The sequence below is a fragment of the Saccopteryx bilineata genome, chromosome 1, assembly GCF_036850765.1.
Source record: "Saccopteryx bilineata isolate mSacBil1 chromosome 1, mSacBil1_pri_phased_curated, whole genome shotgun sequence".
In the NCBI taxonomy this organism is placed as follows: Eukaryota; Metazoa; Chordata; class Mammalia; order Chiroptera; family Emballonuridae; genus Saccopteryx; species Saccopteryx bilineata.
The window spans coordinates 118067637-118085093 of record NC_089490.1 but is presented as its reverse complement, the minus strand read 5'-3'; the positions used below and the strand labels follow the sequence as shown (position 1 = coordinate 118085093).

Genomic DNA, 17457 nt, shown 5'->3' with positions numbered 1-17457 from the left:
AGAGAATCATAGTTTGACAAAATGAACAAAATAGATCTCTAGAAACTGACCTTAAAGCAATAAAAAACCTTACCTGTGGTGGTGCAGTGGATAAATTGTCTACCTGGAATACTGAAGTTGCTTGTTTGAAACTCTAGGAAACCCGGCCAAGGAAAATGTGAGAAGCAACTGTGAGCTGCTACTTCCTACTCCTCCTCTCTGCTTCTCTCTCTCTCTCTCTCTCTCTTCTCTCTCTTTCTCTCTCTTCTCTCTAAAGTCAATAAATAAAATCTTAAAAATAAGAATGGAAGTATATAAATTATCTGACAAAGAATTAAAAATAACCACCATAAAAATGTTCAACAAGAAATTGATTCATAAAACAATGAGATTATTAACAAAGAGAAAATATAAAAGAGAATAACAGATATTTTGGAACTGAAGAATACAACAGCTAAATTGAAATTTTAAAAAATCAATAGAAGAACTCAAGAGTAGACTTAATCAAGTATAGGCAAGAATCATTAACACAACAATACCAGAAGATCTCAATACTGGTTATAATGGACAGAACCAGAAGGGAGCTCAATGAGGAAACAGTTTTGACAATACTATAGAGCGAATGAACCTCACAGATGTATATAGAACATTCCACCCAACAGTAGGAGAGACATGTTCCTCGTCAGTGCACATGGAAATTCTCCAGTATAGATCATACATTAAATCACAAAATGAGCTTTAATAAATCTGAGAAGACTGAAATCATACCAACTACATCTTTTGACCACAACAGAGTGAATTTATAAATCAATAGGAGACAGAAAACTAAACAATTCACAAATTAACAAAAATTAACACTTTTGAATAACCAGTGGGTCAAACAATAAATCAGAAGAGAAATTAGGAAATATCTTGAGACAGAAGAAAGTGAACACACAACATACAAAAACTCATGAAATGCACCCAACCAGATGGTGGTGCAGTGGATAGAGCACTGTCTGTCCCTATCTGTCATCCCTGTCTTTTGCTAAACTTATGGAATGAAGTAACACAGTACTAAGAAGTTTATAGCAGTAAATGTCTACATTAAAGAAGAAGCTCACAAATAAACAACCTAACTTTACACTCTAGGAACCAGGAAAAAAAGAAAAAAACTAAGCCCAAAATTAGTAAGAGGAAGAAAATAATAAAGATTTTTAGCAGAAATCAATGAAACAGAATAGAAAAACAACAGAAAAAAATGAAACTACCATACTCTATGTATATAGCTTTCTTTATCTGTATTTATCTGACCATATAGTTTTTCCATGTGAATTAAAATATATTGAGTGATGTCAGAGAAATGGCACTGTGCAGGGGTGCCATTTCTCAACCACTCCCTGAAATTTCAACAAATCCAACAACTAGAGACAGAAAAACAACCCCAGGAGCATCTGAAATACACATACACTAAACAAAGGTATAATTGGGAAATAGGATGGAGAATGGAGTATTCCGCTTCCTTCACTGACTTGAGAAAGATCTGCTTTCATTTGGAACTGAGAGGAAGAGGGGCTAGGGTGGAGATGGTGGGCTGGCTGGAGCAGAGACATTTGGGCCCAGGAGACAATGATCCCACGGCTCGGCCCATGCGGAGCTAACACTGGCGACAGGCCTCGGCAGAGGTGGACGAGTGGCTTGCCTGAGGAGTGGACTTTGTTTACTCCTGGTCTCCTGTTAGGGGAGTGAGGGCGGTGTAGGAGCTGTTTATCCTGGAGCCCTGGGTGTGGGCCTCGGAGATCTCCGGACAGAAGGGCTGGGTCGATGACTGTCAGTAGTGGCCTTCTGTGTGGTCCCTGCTGCCCAAACAACAGCGCACGGGGAGCACATGAAAGCTGGCTTCCCTACACCCCGACCTCTCCAGGTGGGGCACCTCTGTCTGCCACACAGACTAACAAAGCACATTCCTGGGGAAGAAAAATACGGAAGTGCTGGGGGGAAGGGTGCACACGCAGTTTGCAGACAGTCTCTGGAGAGCAGATCCGCGGATTGAATCTCTGAAAGGAGCCTAACCCACAGTCTGCTCACTGCCCAGCTGGCTTATGCTGGCAGCAGCTCTGGATGACAAGGTCTTTTTTCCCACGTCTGCAATTTAAGAGAACCTGAAGGAGAGACTTGATAGTTTTTAGGGCCTCTTGCTCTGCAAACAGTGGCTAGGGCAACTTCTTGCCAGCCAATACAGGTTAACAAACACATTTCTACAGAGCAGACCTCAGAGAACACTGCAGAAGTTGGGCAGGCTGGGCTGTAGGCTTCCTAACAAGGGAGAAGCCCGTGGAGAGCAGACTCATGGAGTGCTAAGGCAAATTTAACTAGACATACCCGGGGAACGTTAGAAAGGAGCCTGACCAGAATTCAGCTCGCCCCCCTGCCTGCTTAAGCTGGTGGCTCTGGTCGACAGAGCTTTCATATCCACGGCTGTGCTTTAAAAGGACCTGGGGGAGGGTGTTGGCAGCTTTTAAGACCTCCTGTTCTGCAGGCAGTGACTGGGGCATTTTCTTGCCAGCTGATACAGGTTTCAAAGTACAAAAAACCTGGGGAGAGTGGTCGTGCAGAGTGCCGAGGCATAATAGACATGCCTGGAGGCTCATAGAAAGACACCTGAAAAGCAATCGGCTCCCAGCCCTGCCTGATTACACTGGTGGCTCTGGTGGGCAAAGCCTTACCCAGAACCCTGCGTTGAGTGGGGATGGAGGGGGGATTTGGCAGCTCTTAGAGCCTCTTGTTCTCCAGGCAGTGGCTGGGGCAATGTCACAGCTGGGTCACCAGGCTGCTCGTTCAGGAAGGAGAGATTTGGGAAGAAGCTCTGGGAAAACAGACTCTCTCATTATTGGAGCCTGCAAATGCTAACAAGCCCTGCCTACCAATGGGACTGAGGCCTAGTTCATCTCAGCAACATAGCAACACATCTACCTAAGAGTACCACAGGGGCAGAACCTGGGGTACAGTGCCACTGGCAAAAAAGAGAGAGAAAGAAGAAAAAGGAAAAAGATAACCTCTCAAAAACAGGAAAAATCCACAATTTTTATAACTTTTTCCATTTTTTTTCTCTTTCAGTTTTTTATCTTTTTTTTTTCTTCCACCTTGGTCATTTTATCCTCTTTTTGGTTTATTCTTTTCTTTTCATTTGGAAGTTCATTACCCATAGGTGTTACATTTTCCATTCTTTATTTTTCTCTCTACTAGGGTTACATTCCAAAAAACCTTAACTCTTTTTTTCCCCCTCCCTCTCTTTTGGTTTCTTCTTTTCTCCTTCACTTTTTCTCCCATTTGATCCTCACTCACAAAAAAATTATTTTATTTTGGATTCAAACTTTTTCTTTGTGGCATTTTGTGTGCTTTGTACTATGTTTTTTTTTACCTCATTAGCATTCCCCCCAACTCCAGCTCTCCATTCTATGTAGTTTTTGTTCCACTTAATGCAATAGAATTTTTATTTTTCAATGTATTTTTTTCTTTTTTTCTCTTTCACTATAGCTTTCATTCGTTCATCATTTACAAACAAGTTATTTTATTCTTGATACAAATTTTTCTTAGTAGCATTTTGTGGATCCTTATCTCATTTTTTGCCTCTTTGACACTTTTTTCCAACACAGACCCTTCATTATATGTACTTTTTGTTCCATTTAGCACAATATAATTTTCAGATTTTCATTGTATTTTCTCAAAAAAAATTTTTTTTTAATTTTAATTTTAATTTTATTCTTTCTAAATTCTTATTAGTGTTATTTTAAAAACCACCCTCAAATGCCATTAAGGAAAAAGAAATAAAATATCATGCATACAAAAGACAGAGGTGTAGCACAAATAGATGAGGAAAAACCTATAGAAAAAAATTTCAATAGCTTTGGAAACCTTGGAGTTAAATGACAGAGAATTTAAAATAGAAATCCTAAAAATACACAGGGATATACAAGAAAGCACAGAAAGGCAATTTAGGGAGCTCAAAAAACAATTCAATGAACAGAAAGAATACATCACCAAGGAAATTGAAACTATGAAAACGAATCAAACAGAGATGAAAAACACAATTCATGAACTGAAAAATGAGATAACAAGCTTAGCCAATAGAACAGGCCAGATTGAGGAGAGATTAGTGACATAGAAGACAGGCAATTAGAGGTACTACAGAGAGAAGGTCCTACAGGAATTGTCTGACTCCATCAAAAAGAGAAACATAAGAATAATAGGTATATCAGAAGGAGAAGAGAGAAAATATATAGAATGGAGAACATATTCAAACAAATAATAGACAAGAACTTCCCAAGCCTGTGGAAAGAACTAAAGCCTCGAATTCAAGAAGCAAACAGAACACCAAATTATCTTAACCTTAACAAACCTACTCCAAGGCACATCATAATAAAATTGGAACAAACCAATGACAGAGAAAAAATTCTCAAGGCAGCCAGGGAAAAGAAGAATGTGACATATAAAGGAAGGCCCATTAGATTATCAACAGATTTCTCAGCAGAAACTCTACAAGCTAGAAGAGAGTGGACCCCAATATTTAAAGTTCTGAAAGAGAGGAACTTCCAGCCAAAAAACAACTATACTCATCAAAGCTATTCTTCAAATACAAAGGAGAAATAAAAAAACATTCTAAGATACAGAAAAGATGAGGAAATTTATCAATAGAAAACCCCCACTTCAGGAAATACTAAAGGGGATTTTCTGACCAGATACAAAGAACAAAACAAAACAAAACCACAAGTAAAAACCTCCATCAAGAACACAATAAAATCAAATTTAATCTCTGACAACAAAAACAAAAAAGGGGAGAGGATGAAGATTAACAGTAGCAAAGGAGGATGGAGTGCAGAAGCATTCATGAGATAATGTACTACAATAAACATGATTGATACCCTTCCCATTACTTAATGGTAACCACCCCTGAAAAAACCACCACAGAAGCACATGACTAGAAAAAAGAAGTAACAGAGAAAAGAAGTTTAGATTACAGCCAAACAAAAACAAATGATAGAAAAACAAAAGAGAAGAATCAAACAAGATATAAAACTAACAGAAAGCAATATATAATATGGCAGTAGGAAACCCTCAAGTGTCAATAATTACACTAAATGTAAATGTATTGAACTCACCAATAAAAAGACACAGAATAGCAGAATGGGTTGAAAAAGAAAATCCAACTGTATGCTGCTTACAAGAAACACATATAAGCTACAAGGATAAAAGCAAATTCAGGTGAAAGGGTGGAAAACAATACTCTAAGAAAATAATATTCAAAAAAAAGCAGGTGTAGCAATACTCATATCTAACAATGCTGACTATAAGACAGCAAAGGTAATCAGTGACAAAAACAATAATTTCATAGTGATAAAGGGGACATTGAATCAAGAAGACATAACAAAATCAGTAATAAGGGGTAAGTTCATATAACTACAGGCCTATATGAACAAACAAGAGAGAGCCCAAGTAAACCACTTAACTTCACACCTTAAGAAACTAGAAAAAAAGAACAAAGGCAACCCAAAAGCAGCAGAAGAAAGGAAATAATAACAATCAGAGCAGAATTAAATGAAATAGAAAACAGAAAAACAGTAGAAAAAATTAATAAAACAAAGATCTGGTTCTTTGAAAAATCAACAAAATTGACAAACCCTTGGCAAGACTCACTAAGGAAAAAAGAGAAAGGACTCATATAAACAAAATCCAAAATGAAAGAGAAGAAATCACCACAGATATCATAGATATACAAAGAAATATTGTAAAATATTATGAAAAACTATATGCCACCAAATTTAACAATATAGAAGAAATGAATAAATTCCTAGAACAATACAATCTTCCTAGACTGAATCATGATGAAGCAGAAAACCTAAACAGACCCATAAGCAGGAAGGAAATAGAAAGAAACAACTATCAAAAACCTCCCCAAATATAAAAGTTCAGGGCCAGACGGCTATACTAGTGAATTCTATCAAACATTCAAAGAAGACTGGGTTCCTATTCTATTCAAAGTCTTCCAAAAAATTAAAGAAGAAGCAATACTTCCAAACATATTTTATGAGGCCAACATAACCCTCATACTGAAAGCTGGCAAGGACAACACAAAAAATGAAAACTACAGAACAATATATTATTCTAACATTATGTAAAAGAAAAATACATAACAATATATTAGAACAATCTCTAATAAATACAGATGATAAAGTACTAAACAAAATACTAGCAAATCTAATACAATAACACATTGAAAAAATAATTCATCATGATCAAGTGGGATTCATCCCAGAATCACAAGGATGGTTCAACATATGAAAAACTGTTAACGTAGTACATCATATCAACAAAACAAAGAACAAAAACCACACGATTCTATCAAGAGATGCAGAAAAGTCATTCAATAAAATACAACATCATTTTATGTTTAAAACACTCAACAAAATGGGTATAGAAGGAAAATATCTCAACATAATAAAGGCCATTTATGATAAACCATCAGCTAACATCATACATCAGATTAAATGGCATAAAACTGAGTACTTTTCCCCAAAAATCAGGAACAAAACAAGGTTGTCCACTCTCTTCACTCTTACTTAACATAGTGCTGGAAGTTCTAGCCAGAGCAATCAGACAAGAAAAATAAATAAAAGGCATTCATATTGGAATAGAAGAAGTAAAGGTTTCACTTTTTATAAATGATATGATCCTATACATCAAAAACTCCAGAGACTCCACAAAAATACTACTAGAAATAATAAACCAATACAGTAAGGTCACAGGATACAAAATTACTATACAAAAGTCCATTGCCTTCCTATATGCCAGCAATGAAAAATCAGAAAACGAACCCAAAAAAGACAATCTCCTTCATGATTGCAACAACAACAAAAAAATATATAATACCTAGGGATAAACATAACAAAGAATGTAAAGGACCTATATAATGAAAACTACTAAGCATTGTTAAGGGAAATAGAAAAAGATACAATAAAGTGGAAAAATATTCCTTGTTCCTGGATAGGTAGAATAAATATAGTCAAAATGACTATACTACCCAAAGTGATATATAAATTTAACACATCCCATCAAAATTCCAATGTCATTTTTTAAAGAAATGGAACAAATAATCATCAGGTTTATATGGAATTATAAACAACCCTGAATAGCCAAAGCAATCTTAAGAAAAAAGAATGAAGCTGGGGGCATTACAATAATTGACTTCAAATTATATTATAGAGCCACGATAATCAAAACAGCATGGTACTGGCAGAAAAATAGACACTCAGACCAATGGAACAGAATAGAAAGCCCAGGAATAAAACCACATATATATGGTCAAATAATTTTTGATAAAGGATGCCAACAACACACAATGGAGAAAAGAAAGCCTCTTCATCAAATGGTTCTGGGAAAACTGGAAAGCCACATGCAAAAGAATGAAACTCAACTACAGTTTGTCCCCTTGTACTAAAATTAATTCAAAATGGATCAAAGACCTAAATATAAGACCTGAAACAATAAATTACATAGAAAAAAACATAGGTACTAAACTCATGGACCTTGGTTAGAAGGAGTACTTTATGAATTTGACTCCAAACGCAAGGGAAGTAAAGGCAAAGATTAGTGAGTGAAACTACATCACTAAGAAGCTTTTGCACAGCAAAAAAAAACTGACAAAAAAACCAACAGACAGCCAAGTGAGTGGGAGATTATATTTTCAAACAACAAGGCTCAGATAAGGGCCTACTTTCCAAAATATATAAAGAACTTATAAAATTAAACAACAAACAAACAATCCAATAAAAAAATGGGAAGAGGACATGAGCAGACACTTTTCCCAGGAAGAAATACAAATGGTCAACAGATATATGAAAAGATGCTCATCTTCATTAGCTATTAGAGAAATGCAAATCAAAACTACAATGAGATACCACCTCACAACCTGTTGGATTAGCTATTATCAACAAGACAGGTAATAACAGGTGTTAGAGAGGCTGTGGAAAAAAAGGGACCCTCATCCACTGTTGGTGGGAATGTAAAGTAGTTCCATTTCTTCCATTATGGAAGAAAGTATGGTGATTCTTCAAAAAATTAAGAATAGAACTACCATATGACCCAGCAATCCCTTTACTGTGTATATACCCCCATAACTCAAAAACACTGGTACATAAAGAAACATGCAGCCCCATGTTCACTGCAGCATTGTTCACGGTGGCCAAGACATGGAAACAACCAAAAAGCCCTTCAGTAGATGACTGGATAAAGAAGATGTGGTACATATATACTATGGAATACTACTCAGTCATAAGAAATTATGACATCAGATCATTTACAACAACATGGATGGACCCTGATAACATTATACTGAGTGAAATAAGTAAATCAAAATAAACTATGAACTATGTTATTCCATTCATAGGTGAGATATAAAAATGAGACTCATGAACATGGACAAGAGTGTGGTGGTTACTGCTGGGGGTGGAGGCAGTAGGAGAGGGAGGGTGTTGGTGGGGGGGAGGGGCACAAAGAAAACCAGATAGAAGGTGACAGAAGACAATTTGACTTTGGTGATGAGTATGCAACATAATCAAATGTCAAAGTAATCTGGAGATGTTTTCTCTGAACATATGTACCCTGATTTATCAATGTCACCCCATGAAAATTAATAATAAAATAAGAGAAGAAAAAAATTAAATATATTAATGCTTAAAGATTATTAATGTATTCATTTGAGTAGCAATTTTATTATACTATATGCTCTTTTAAAAATTTTTAAAATAATATCAAGAAAGAAGCCCTGGCTGGTTGGCTCAGCGGTAGAGCGTCGGCCTGGTGTGCGGGGGACCCGGGTTCGATTCCTGGCCAGGGCACATAGGAGAAGCGCCCATTTGCTTCTCCACCCCACCCCCTCCTTCCTCTCTGTCTCTCTCTTCCCCTCCCGCAGCCAAGGCTCCATTGGAGCGAAGATGGCCCGGGCGCTGGGGATGGCTCCTTGGCCTCTGCCCCAGGCGCTGGAGTGGCTCTGGTTGCGGCAGAGCGACGCCCCGTAGGGGCAGAGCATCGCCCCCTGGTGGACAGAGCGTTGCCCCTGGTGAGTGTGCCAGGTGAATCCCGGTCGGGTGCATGCGGGAGTCTATCTCTGACTGTCTCTCCCCGGTTCCAGCTTCAGAAAAGTACAAAAAAAAAAAATAATAATAATAATAATATCAAGAAAGAGCATAAAAGAATAAAAAGTTTAAAAGAATCATCATCCGATAGACTTCAAAGAAATGTGAAGAGATAGATAGATAGTTTTTTTCTACAAAATGGTAAGACTTTCTTTCTGACTCTACAAGTATGTGTACCGTTCAGTTAGTTGCAAAAATACAGTCTAATTTAACAATTATTTGTTTTTACTAAAATTGCTTCTGTAGCTTTTTTTTGAGATGTCAAATATAGTAGGTACAATATACTCATTAATAAATTACTGTTCTCTTATCAACTTTAATTGATTTAATCAGTATCATCTTAGACATTTAACATAAGAAATTTAAAAATTATTATATTACTCTAATTATGTTATTCAAGACAATATTATATATTAGAGTCAACCTAAATTCTGTTGATGCTCCATATATAATTGTGGCTCATTTCTATTGTAACACAAATAACTCTTGGCTAATTCCCACTTTATCAAGGTACCAATTTCACAAAATATTTACCACTTACAACTTTATAGGAATCAGAGAAATTTTTTCTATTTTTAATTACCCTGTATTTTCCTATATGCATTCTCTCTCTCTCTGTTCTGTGAATTGGCATTAGTCATTTAGAGTCAAACACTAAAAAAAGAAAATTAAGACAGTCACAAAGTAGGATGAGCATTTTCTGTTTCCATAATACTGTACTGACAATATGCAGTCATTTTTAATATGAAGAATGAGAGAAGACTTGAGGGAAAAGGAATATGCATTAAGAATATTTTTTTAAATGTTATAAGAACAAGGATATATTTATGCTAATTACATTTCAAAATTTTGTGAAATATTTGCCTTTGCAAATAAGAACAAGACAAATTATACTCAAATTAGAAGCTATGTAATTAACACTTTTGTGAAAAAGTCACCACCACTCACGTGTGCACCCAAGTCTCTGGAATATTGTGTGCTGCATACACTGTGAAGCTGAGGTGGGAATAAGTCCCAGAGTTTACACAGGAAACACTAGCAGGCACATTTAGAGTCTGGAAGTCGACATAAAAGCTGCTACAATAGACATCAATTAGTTGGGAAATGGATGTAGATAGCTCAGTTGTCACGTTTTCTATTAAGCCTAGGGGGAAAAAAGATAGAAATCAGGTCATCGACAAAGAGCCATATTTATCATTAGCTATCTGTTATAGCTTTGAAATATTTTATAATAAAATTTAAGTACAGTTTAATTAAAATGAACCTCCACCAACTAAAGCCAGTTAGCCATCTGCGCCTCTATATGCAGCCTTGGTTAGCTGCTAGGAGTATACATATTCAACAAGCTTTCATGTCTTTTGTTGCAGAAATTTGAAGCACAGCCTTTAATCACAAAGCAGAATTTTGGCTTATTAATTTACCATTCTGATCAACTGTAATTTGCAATGATTTTCGTTTTAGATTATTATTATTTAGAATTAATTTACAGACAAAGAACGTGTTTGCTACATGGCTTGTAAGGTCTTCAAACAAATTCCATCTAAAAGTTAATCATCATAAATTTGGTTATGCTATGGGGTTTACCATTAACTAAACACTAATCATATAAATATACCTTGTGGTCCTATAAAAAGAGAATGGTAATAACAGATGGTTGGAATCTGCAATAAACTTGAAATGAGATATTTATGATGTTTATTAAGTCTATTAAAAATCAGAACAAAGTATTACTGGAGTTTCATCACTGGTTATTTAAAGGAAGTCCATTGATTTTTCTTAAAAGTGTCATGAAAGAAGAATTAAAAACAATAAAAGACTAAGCACAGGGGCTAACAGTCTTCAATTGTGTGCTAAATGAAGACATGGGACTTATTGTAGGCCACATGAAAAGGATACCTAATTAAGGAATATAAGGTAAGCTTTCCTGAGAATGACTTTTTTTCTCCTGATAAAAGTCTCTTTGCTGTAAAAATTCCTACCAGAGAGGCAGGAAGTAGAGTAGAAGAGACTGATAAAATGTACCAGGTAGAACTGGTGACCTTTGATCCAAATCAGGAAAGATAGCGCCATTACTCTGGAGAAGCTTATGAAGATGAGGGCATCATCCTAGTGTTCATTGTCAGACCTCTTAATGGGGCATTCAATGTTGGCATTTCATATACAGTAGTGAATGAGTGCAAGATTATAATACGCTCACTATTTGCATTTATTTTTTGTTTTAATATTGAACTATAGTAGTGTTTTAAAAGTTAAATGAAGAATAAACTCAAATATGAAAGCCTTAAAATTATCTTTTAACCAGATGAAAAAAAATCTTTGATTGACAAGTATTTAGGTGACAAAAGGTTTTAAGAAATGAGAAGAATGTATGAAGTGAACTGTTATGAATGAAATAGTATCTGGTTTCCTCTTCCTCCTTGTTCCTGTGCCTGGCTGGCTCTGCTGGCAGAATCTAGAAGGAGGCAGAGAGGTCTGTGGCAAGCTGTGATCAGGACCAAAGACCCTCTCAGTGCCAGTCTGCTGGTGACAGCACCTGTCAGGCTACCTCCCGTCCTCTAGCAGGCCTCCTTTGACACCCCGCCCCCCAAATCCTGGTCCATAAGAGAATGGCCGAAAACCATGCAAAATAAACCTGATTTGATCTGAATGCTTTCCTTTTCCATCCTGGGCTAGAGAGAAGTAGCAAAATGCCCTATATTAGCTGTTTCTACTTGTCTGCCACCTCGTCCTGGAGAAATGAGATGTAGTTACAGCGCAGCCTGTGGAAGGAAGGTGAAGGGCAAGAACGGTTTTAGTGGCTCTCACACGGAGGAGCTGGGCACAGGGCAAAGAAAGAGGAACGCACCAGATTGTCAGGCACCTGAACCACGTGGCTCTGCGAATACTGATCGCTCCTGAATCACGAAGTAGGCGATGCTGCCAAAGTCGAGAGAGGGCAGGAGCCAACCTTCTTGAGGGAACCGGTTTACTGAGGAAATGATGTAGTTAGTGGATGACACTGACGTGGCAGATGAAGATCTCTAACCATCTACAGCTGCTCACTGTCCCCTGGGGAGTTGTTCTTAAAGTCAGTCTGGATCTGGGCCCCTCTTGGTCACAATGCACACAGCCTCCAGCCTCCGGGGAGATGGTACAGTGGCCTCTACAGGACTGCTTTCCCTCTGTAGGTCTGTGCTGAATTTGCAGCCGCCTGCCGGGTGTTTGCTGATGTTGTTGGTGGTTTCTGTGGCTCTATTCATGGAGGAATGGATGATTTTATTAAACTTCAATCCCAGGTTTACAAGTTGGAGACTCAGGGGTCAGAGTGCAGTCAGGGGTCCTTTTTCAGGGAAGTGTCCAAGTGGCACTGGAAGTGCCAGATAAAGAAAATGGTACGCATGGCCTTGGCTTTGTGGTGGTCCAGCTTGGACACCAGTTCTCCAGATTCCAGGTTCTTCTTGCGGCTTGATCGGAGACAGTGATTCTCTCCTGTTCCAGTTGGGGTCCCAGACACCGGGTCTGAGACCTACGGCCAGTGGCTCAGCCACGGGAGGCTCTGTGTCCCCAACTGCATACAGGGGAATAGTTCCCCATCCCACAGCCCGCTATCACTACCACAGCTACTGCAGAGGAGAGTGCACCACCCTTGCAGAACCCCCCACATCAGAGGATACATTGAAAGAACACTAAGCACATCATGATAAACTATGCCCTTAAAATCTACTGTGATTCCAGCTTTTGCGGAGTGAATCCCACTTTACTACTGTTTATTCAAATACATGCACTTTCTGCATGTTGTTTCTGAAATATGACTTGCTTTTTGGTTTCTAGTTTTGAAAAGAGAACAAAGAGCTGGCTTTTCCCTCCAGTAGTCTGCAGTGGTCTAATGCTGGGGCCTTTGGGTATTCAAGAGAGAGGTTAGCTTCAGTACGGACTTTGTCCTGCATCCTGTCCATCAGCAGCTTTGCCTGTAACTAACCCTCTTTGTTGTTGTTCAACACATGCTGTTACTCACTTAGTTATTCATAATTTTGAATGCAATTTATTAGATGGCCAATTTTTACTTACTTGCTATATTTCTAAAATTGTGCCCTTTGTTGAAACAGCCCAAGGCGACAAGTTCAGTGAAAGAGCTCTAATTAAAATTCTCTGAGAAATCAGTAGTAGCAATTAATGAGATAGAAAAGTTGAGCAGCATTAAGTCCTAAGGCAAGCCTCATCACACTCTGGAGGCCAAACAACAGGGATTCTCTTAAACAACAAACAGTAGAGACCTATAAATTGACAGAAACATCTTGTTTCCTGGTTTCCAAATTGTGCTGTTGATATTCTGATGCAGAAGGACAAACTTATTAATAATTCCCAAACTTGTGCAAATGAATACACACACAAAATAAATCACAAAGTTAGGTCAGAGATCTTTTTAATTCAAGCCCCAGCATATACTATATTTTGGGGACTCTTAATTATTTCAATAATTGCTCACACTCCACTCTTTATATTTTGGGAAAATACACAGTGTTGGTTATAATTTGCTTCTAACAGATATTTCTAGAGGTCTGTGCCGACACATCATGCTTTTTTCCTAGCTTTCTGGAGGAAGGATACATTTCAAACATCATCAAAAATATATGAAGGACTCGAGATATTGGGCTTGGTCATGAAATATGGAGAAATAATGTTTAACCCACCTGATTTTACTTTCAGGAAAAATGTTATAGTTTCATAAAATAAAGAAACAATGAGATATTTATGTAATTAAAATACATTAAATTAGAATCTATGATGATTTAGCATAGACTATAAGTCTCTGGGAACATTCCCACGCAGTTTTATGGGATCTCATAGCCTCAGTCCCTGAGGAACATAAGTGAGGGGATTTTATTACAACATTCCTAATAGAAAGAAAGAAAAAAAAAATCTGTTCCATATAGGCATACCTCCTGCTTGTTTACTCCACATCCTATTACTTTGTGTGTCAGTAATACTGTTGACACTCGCTTCCCTTCCTCTGTGAAGTTATGAAGTTTTATAAATGTCTGGAACAGGGATTTTTCTACCAGCACAGGTATTTTCTCCAGATTCTCTGTCATCTCATTTTTTTCTGTGATGTGAAGTGGGAGCTCTTCACATAAAATTGAATGTCTTCAATTGAGTGGTGGGATTTAGCATGAAAGGACATCCCTCTGTACATATTACTATCTATTAAATATGATTAAGGGCATGGAGGACAAGTTGGGGTCATTATTTGCATTTCACTGTCACCACTGAATCCAAGGGTATTAGTTGAGCATATGTGAGTCAGACAGCTTCTTTGAAGATACTCAAAGTGTTCATAAGCTAAACACCGTTGGTCTATTCAAACAAGAACAACTCTCACCACACATTAAATGCTAACATATCTATAGCGCATATTAGGAAAACTAAGGATCAGAGTTTAATTCTCTAAGGTCGTAAAGACAAAAAGTGGCAGAGTTGAAATTCAGAATCAGTTCTGTCTGATTCCAAAGGCCAAACTTATTCCTTTATATCACATTTTCACACATCCACTCTCTTCTATAAAGGCAAAATTCTCCTGTGGCTTTCAGTTCTATAGGCTCATAGCCACTGTGAACACCATATCACAGAACCTAATTTTTGTATTTGTTATTATAGATTGGCCTTTCAAATAGAACTTGACTTTAAATTTGAAATTAGTGACTTTGAAGTAAGACATCTGTTACTTTCCTGACATTCTTACATCAAAATATAATTAGCTAAAGAAAATTTTACAGTTTCTTAAAATGGTCATAAGGATATTTTCCATATTTGTTTCATATTTATAGATCTCTTGAATTTTCCTGTTTTTTAAAAGATGCCAGGCGCCCTGGCCGGTTGGCTCAGCGGTAGAGCGTCGGCCTAGCGTGCGGAGGACCCGGGTTCGATTCCCGGCCAGGGCACATAGGAGAAGCGCCCATTTGCTTCTCCACCCCTCCGCCGCGCCTTCCTCTCTGTCTCTCTCTTCCCCTCCCGCAGCCAAGGCTCCATTGGAGCAAAAGATGGCCCGGGCGCTGGGGATGGCTCTGTGGCCTCTGCCCCAGGCGCTAGAGTGGCTCTGGTCGCAATATGGCGACACCCAGGAGGGTCGCAACATGGCGACGCCCAGGATGGGCAGAGCATCGCCCCCTGGTGGGCAGAGCGTCGCCCCCTGGTGGGTGTGCCGGGTGGATCCCGGTCGGGCGCATGCGGGAGTCTGTCTGACTGTCTCTCCCTGTTTCCAGCTTCAGAAAAATGAAAAAAAAAAAAAAAAAAGATGCCAGGCTGAAAGTTTAGAGAGTGTGGATACTCACTCTCAGAATAATCATTTCCATTAGTAAAAAGAGTCTTAGCAATACATTTTTCTCTCAAAAAACATTTTGTGTGCATTTGTCTTACCATTATATTTTTATGAAAAATTGAAAAAATTAAATTATATTTGGTTCTATAATTTTGGGTACATATATGTTTTACCTTTTGACCAGGGGGCTATAGCAGACTGAGTGACCCCTTGCTCAAGCCAGTGACCTTAAGCTCAAGTTGGTGAGCCTTGCTCAAACCAGATGAGCCTGTGCTCAAGCCAGTGACCTTAGGGTTTCAAACTTGGGTTATCCATGTCCCAATCCGACACCCTATCCACTGCACCACCACCTCGTCAGGCTTGGTGTCATATATAAATACTGCTTCTTAAACAGAGGAAATCTAAGCTATAAGGCCAAAAAAAAAAGCCTGACTGTTATAATGAGCCATCTATGTTTTTGTTTTTTTATAGAGAAAGTTCTAGAATAAGTCCATCCTTTTTAGTATTAGAACAGTTTTCCAGAGATTATCTAAACTCAATCCTCTTTCATAATAATGACTAATCTTTTCATATAAAGTGAAATTCTGGACTGGGTAAGCCCACTAGGGGGGATGCTCTGCCCATCTGGGTCATTGGTTCATTGCTCAGCAACTGTGTTCTTAGCACCATGGAGCCATCCTCAGTACCCAGAGCCAACTTGCTCCAATAGAGCCATGGCTGTGGGAGTAGAAGAGAGAAAGAGAGAGAAAAACAAGAGGGGGAGGGGTGGAACAACATATCGGTGCATCTCCTGTGTGTCCTGATTGGGAATTGAGCCCAGGACATCCACATGTCGGGCCGATGCTCTACCACTGAGTCAAGCAGCCAGTGCCACCATTTCTAATTCTTATGTTTAGTGTATTCAATTCTCATTTTAGCAGTCATTTGGATGCATGCTTGGGGTTGCACCAAAAAGAGGGTAATATGTTCATAAAACTATTTTATTATTGCAACGTACTATCAAGTACTTATTATTTTTATTATCATAATCATTATAATATAAATCATAATATCTGTCTGCTTAATCTCTTCTTAAATTATAAGACTGAATGAATTCATTGGAATGGATTTTCTATTTATTTCCTAGAGTAATAACACCTACATCAAATATCTGAGCTTAAAAAAGAAATCATATAATACTCATTTTTTTTAATTGAAAAAGAAAAAAAACAATAAATCATTGTAGGATGGGGGATCATTGAAGCAGTGTGCACTACAAATTTAGCAAAAAATTTCACAAAAACTAATCTCTTTTCTATATATGTGCTTGACCACACAATCATGGACACTTATGCTTGCATATACTGATACACATGAGAGCCATTAGTAGTCTATACAAACATGAGCCTGTGAATATTATTATATAATCATATTCATCTAAGTAAATTGTAAGATTGATTTTAGTCTCACTTGAAAGCTGTATTGTTGTTACAAACTTCAAAGATGTAAGAAATTTTCTTTTAATTTTATTATTCCAAAGTGATTGAAATATACATGCACAGACACATATTGAGAAGTTAGTCAAGTCTTCACTCACCTTAATTAATTGTTGAACTCAGGTTTAAAATAATTGCTGTGTAATAAATAAATATATTTACCTTTGATTTTCTCTGAAGAATTAGATTTAGTTCATTTACAGCATCTGTAATATTCTTGGTCTCCACACACCCCAGAACACTGCATATATTTTTAACTTCTTCAATAATATTTTCCACATATTGCTGTAGATGATAAGAGTCATACCTCAGTTCATTGAAATTGAAGGGACACTAGTTCATATACACTACTTCTCTTTTCATGAAAAGGAAATGGAATAAAATGTGGTTGTTTGTTCCTATGTACAGAAAAGATTTTAAGACTGGTTATCCTATGGTGTGATCTACAATCTGCACTGAGTGAATGCTCAAAAGTAGGGCTATTAAGATTATGTCAACTCTATCTCTAGTTTAACATAACCTGAAATAAAATGGAAAA

At 37.6% G+C, this 17457-nt stretch overlaps 1 protein-coding gene across 1 annotated transcript in view; it reads right to left on the bottom strand.

The window, feature by feature from the left end:
* Positions 1 to 17457, bottom strand: part of PIK3C2G (phosphatidylinositol-4-phosphate 3-kinase catalytic subunit type 2 gamma) — a 352443-nt gene that overhangs the window by 273642 nt on the left and 61344 nt on the right. Inside the window, 3 exon segments of the mRNA XM_066252620.1 lie at positions 10098 to 10293; positions 12182 to 12380; positions 17082 to 17204. Of these exon segments, the coding sequence (XP_066108717.1) occupies positions 10098 to 10293; positions 12182 to 12380; positions 17082 to 17204 (518 nt within the window).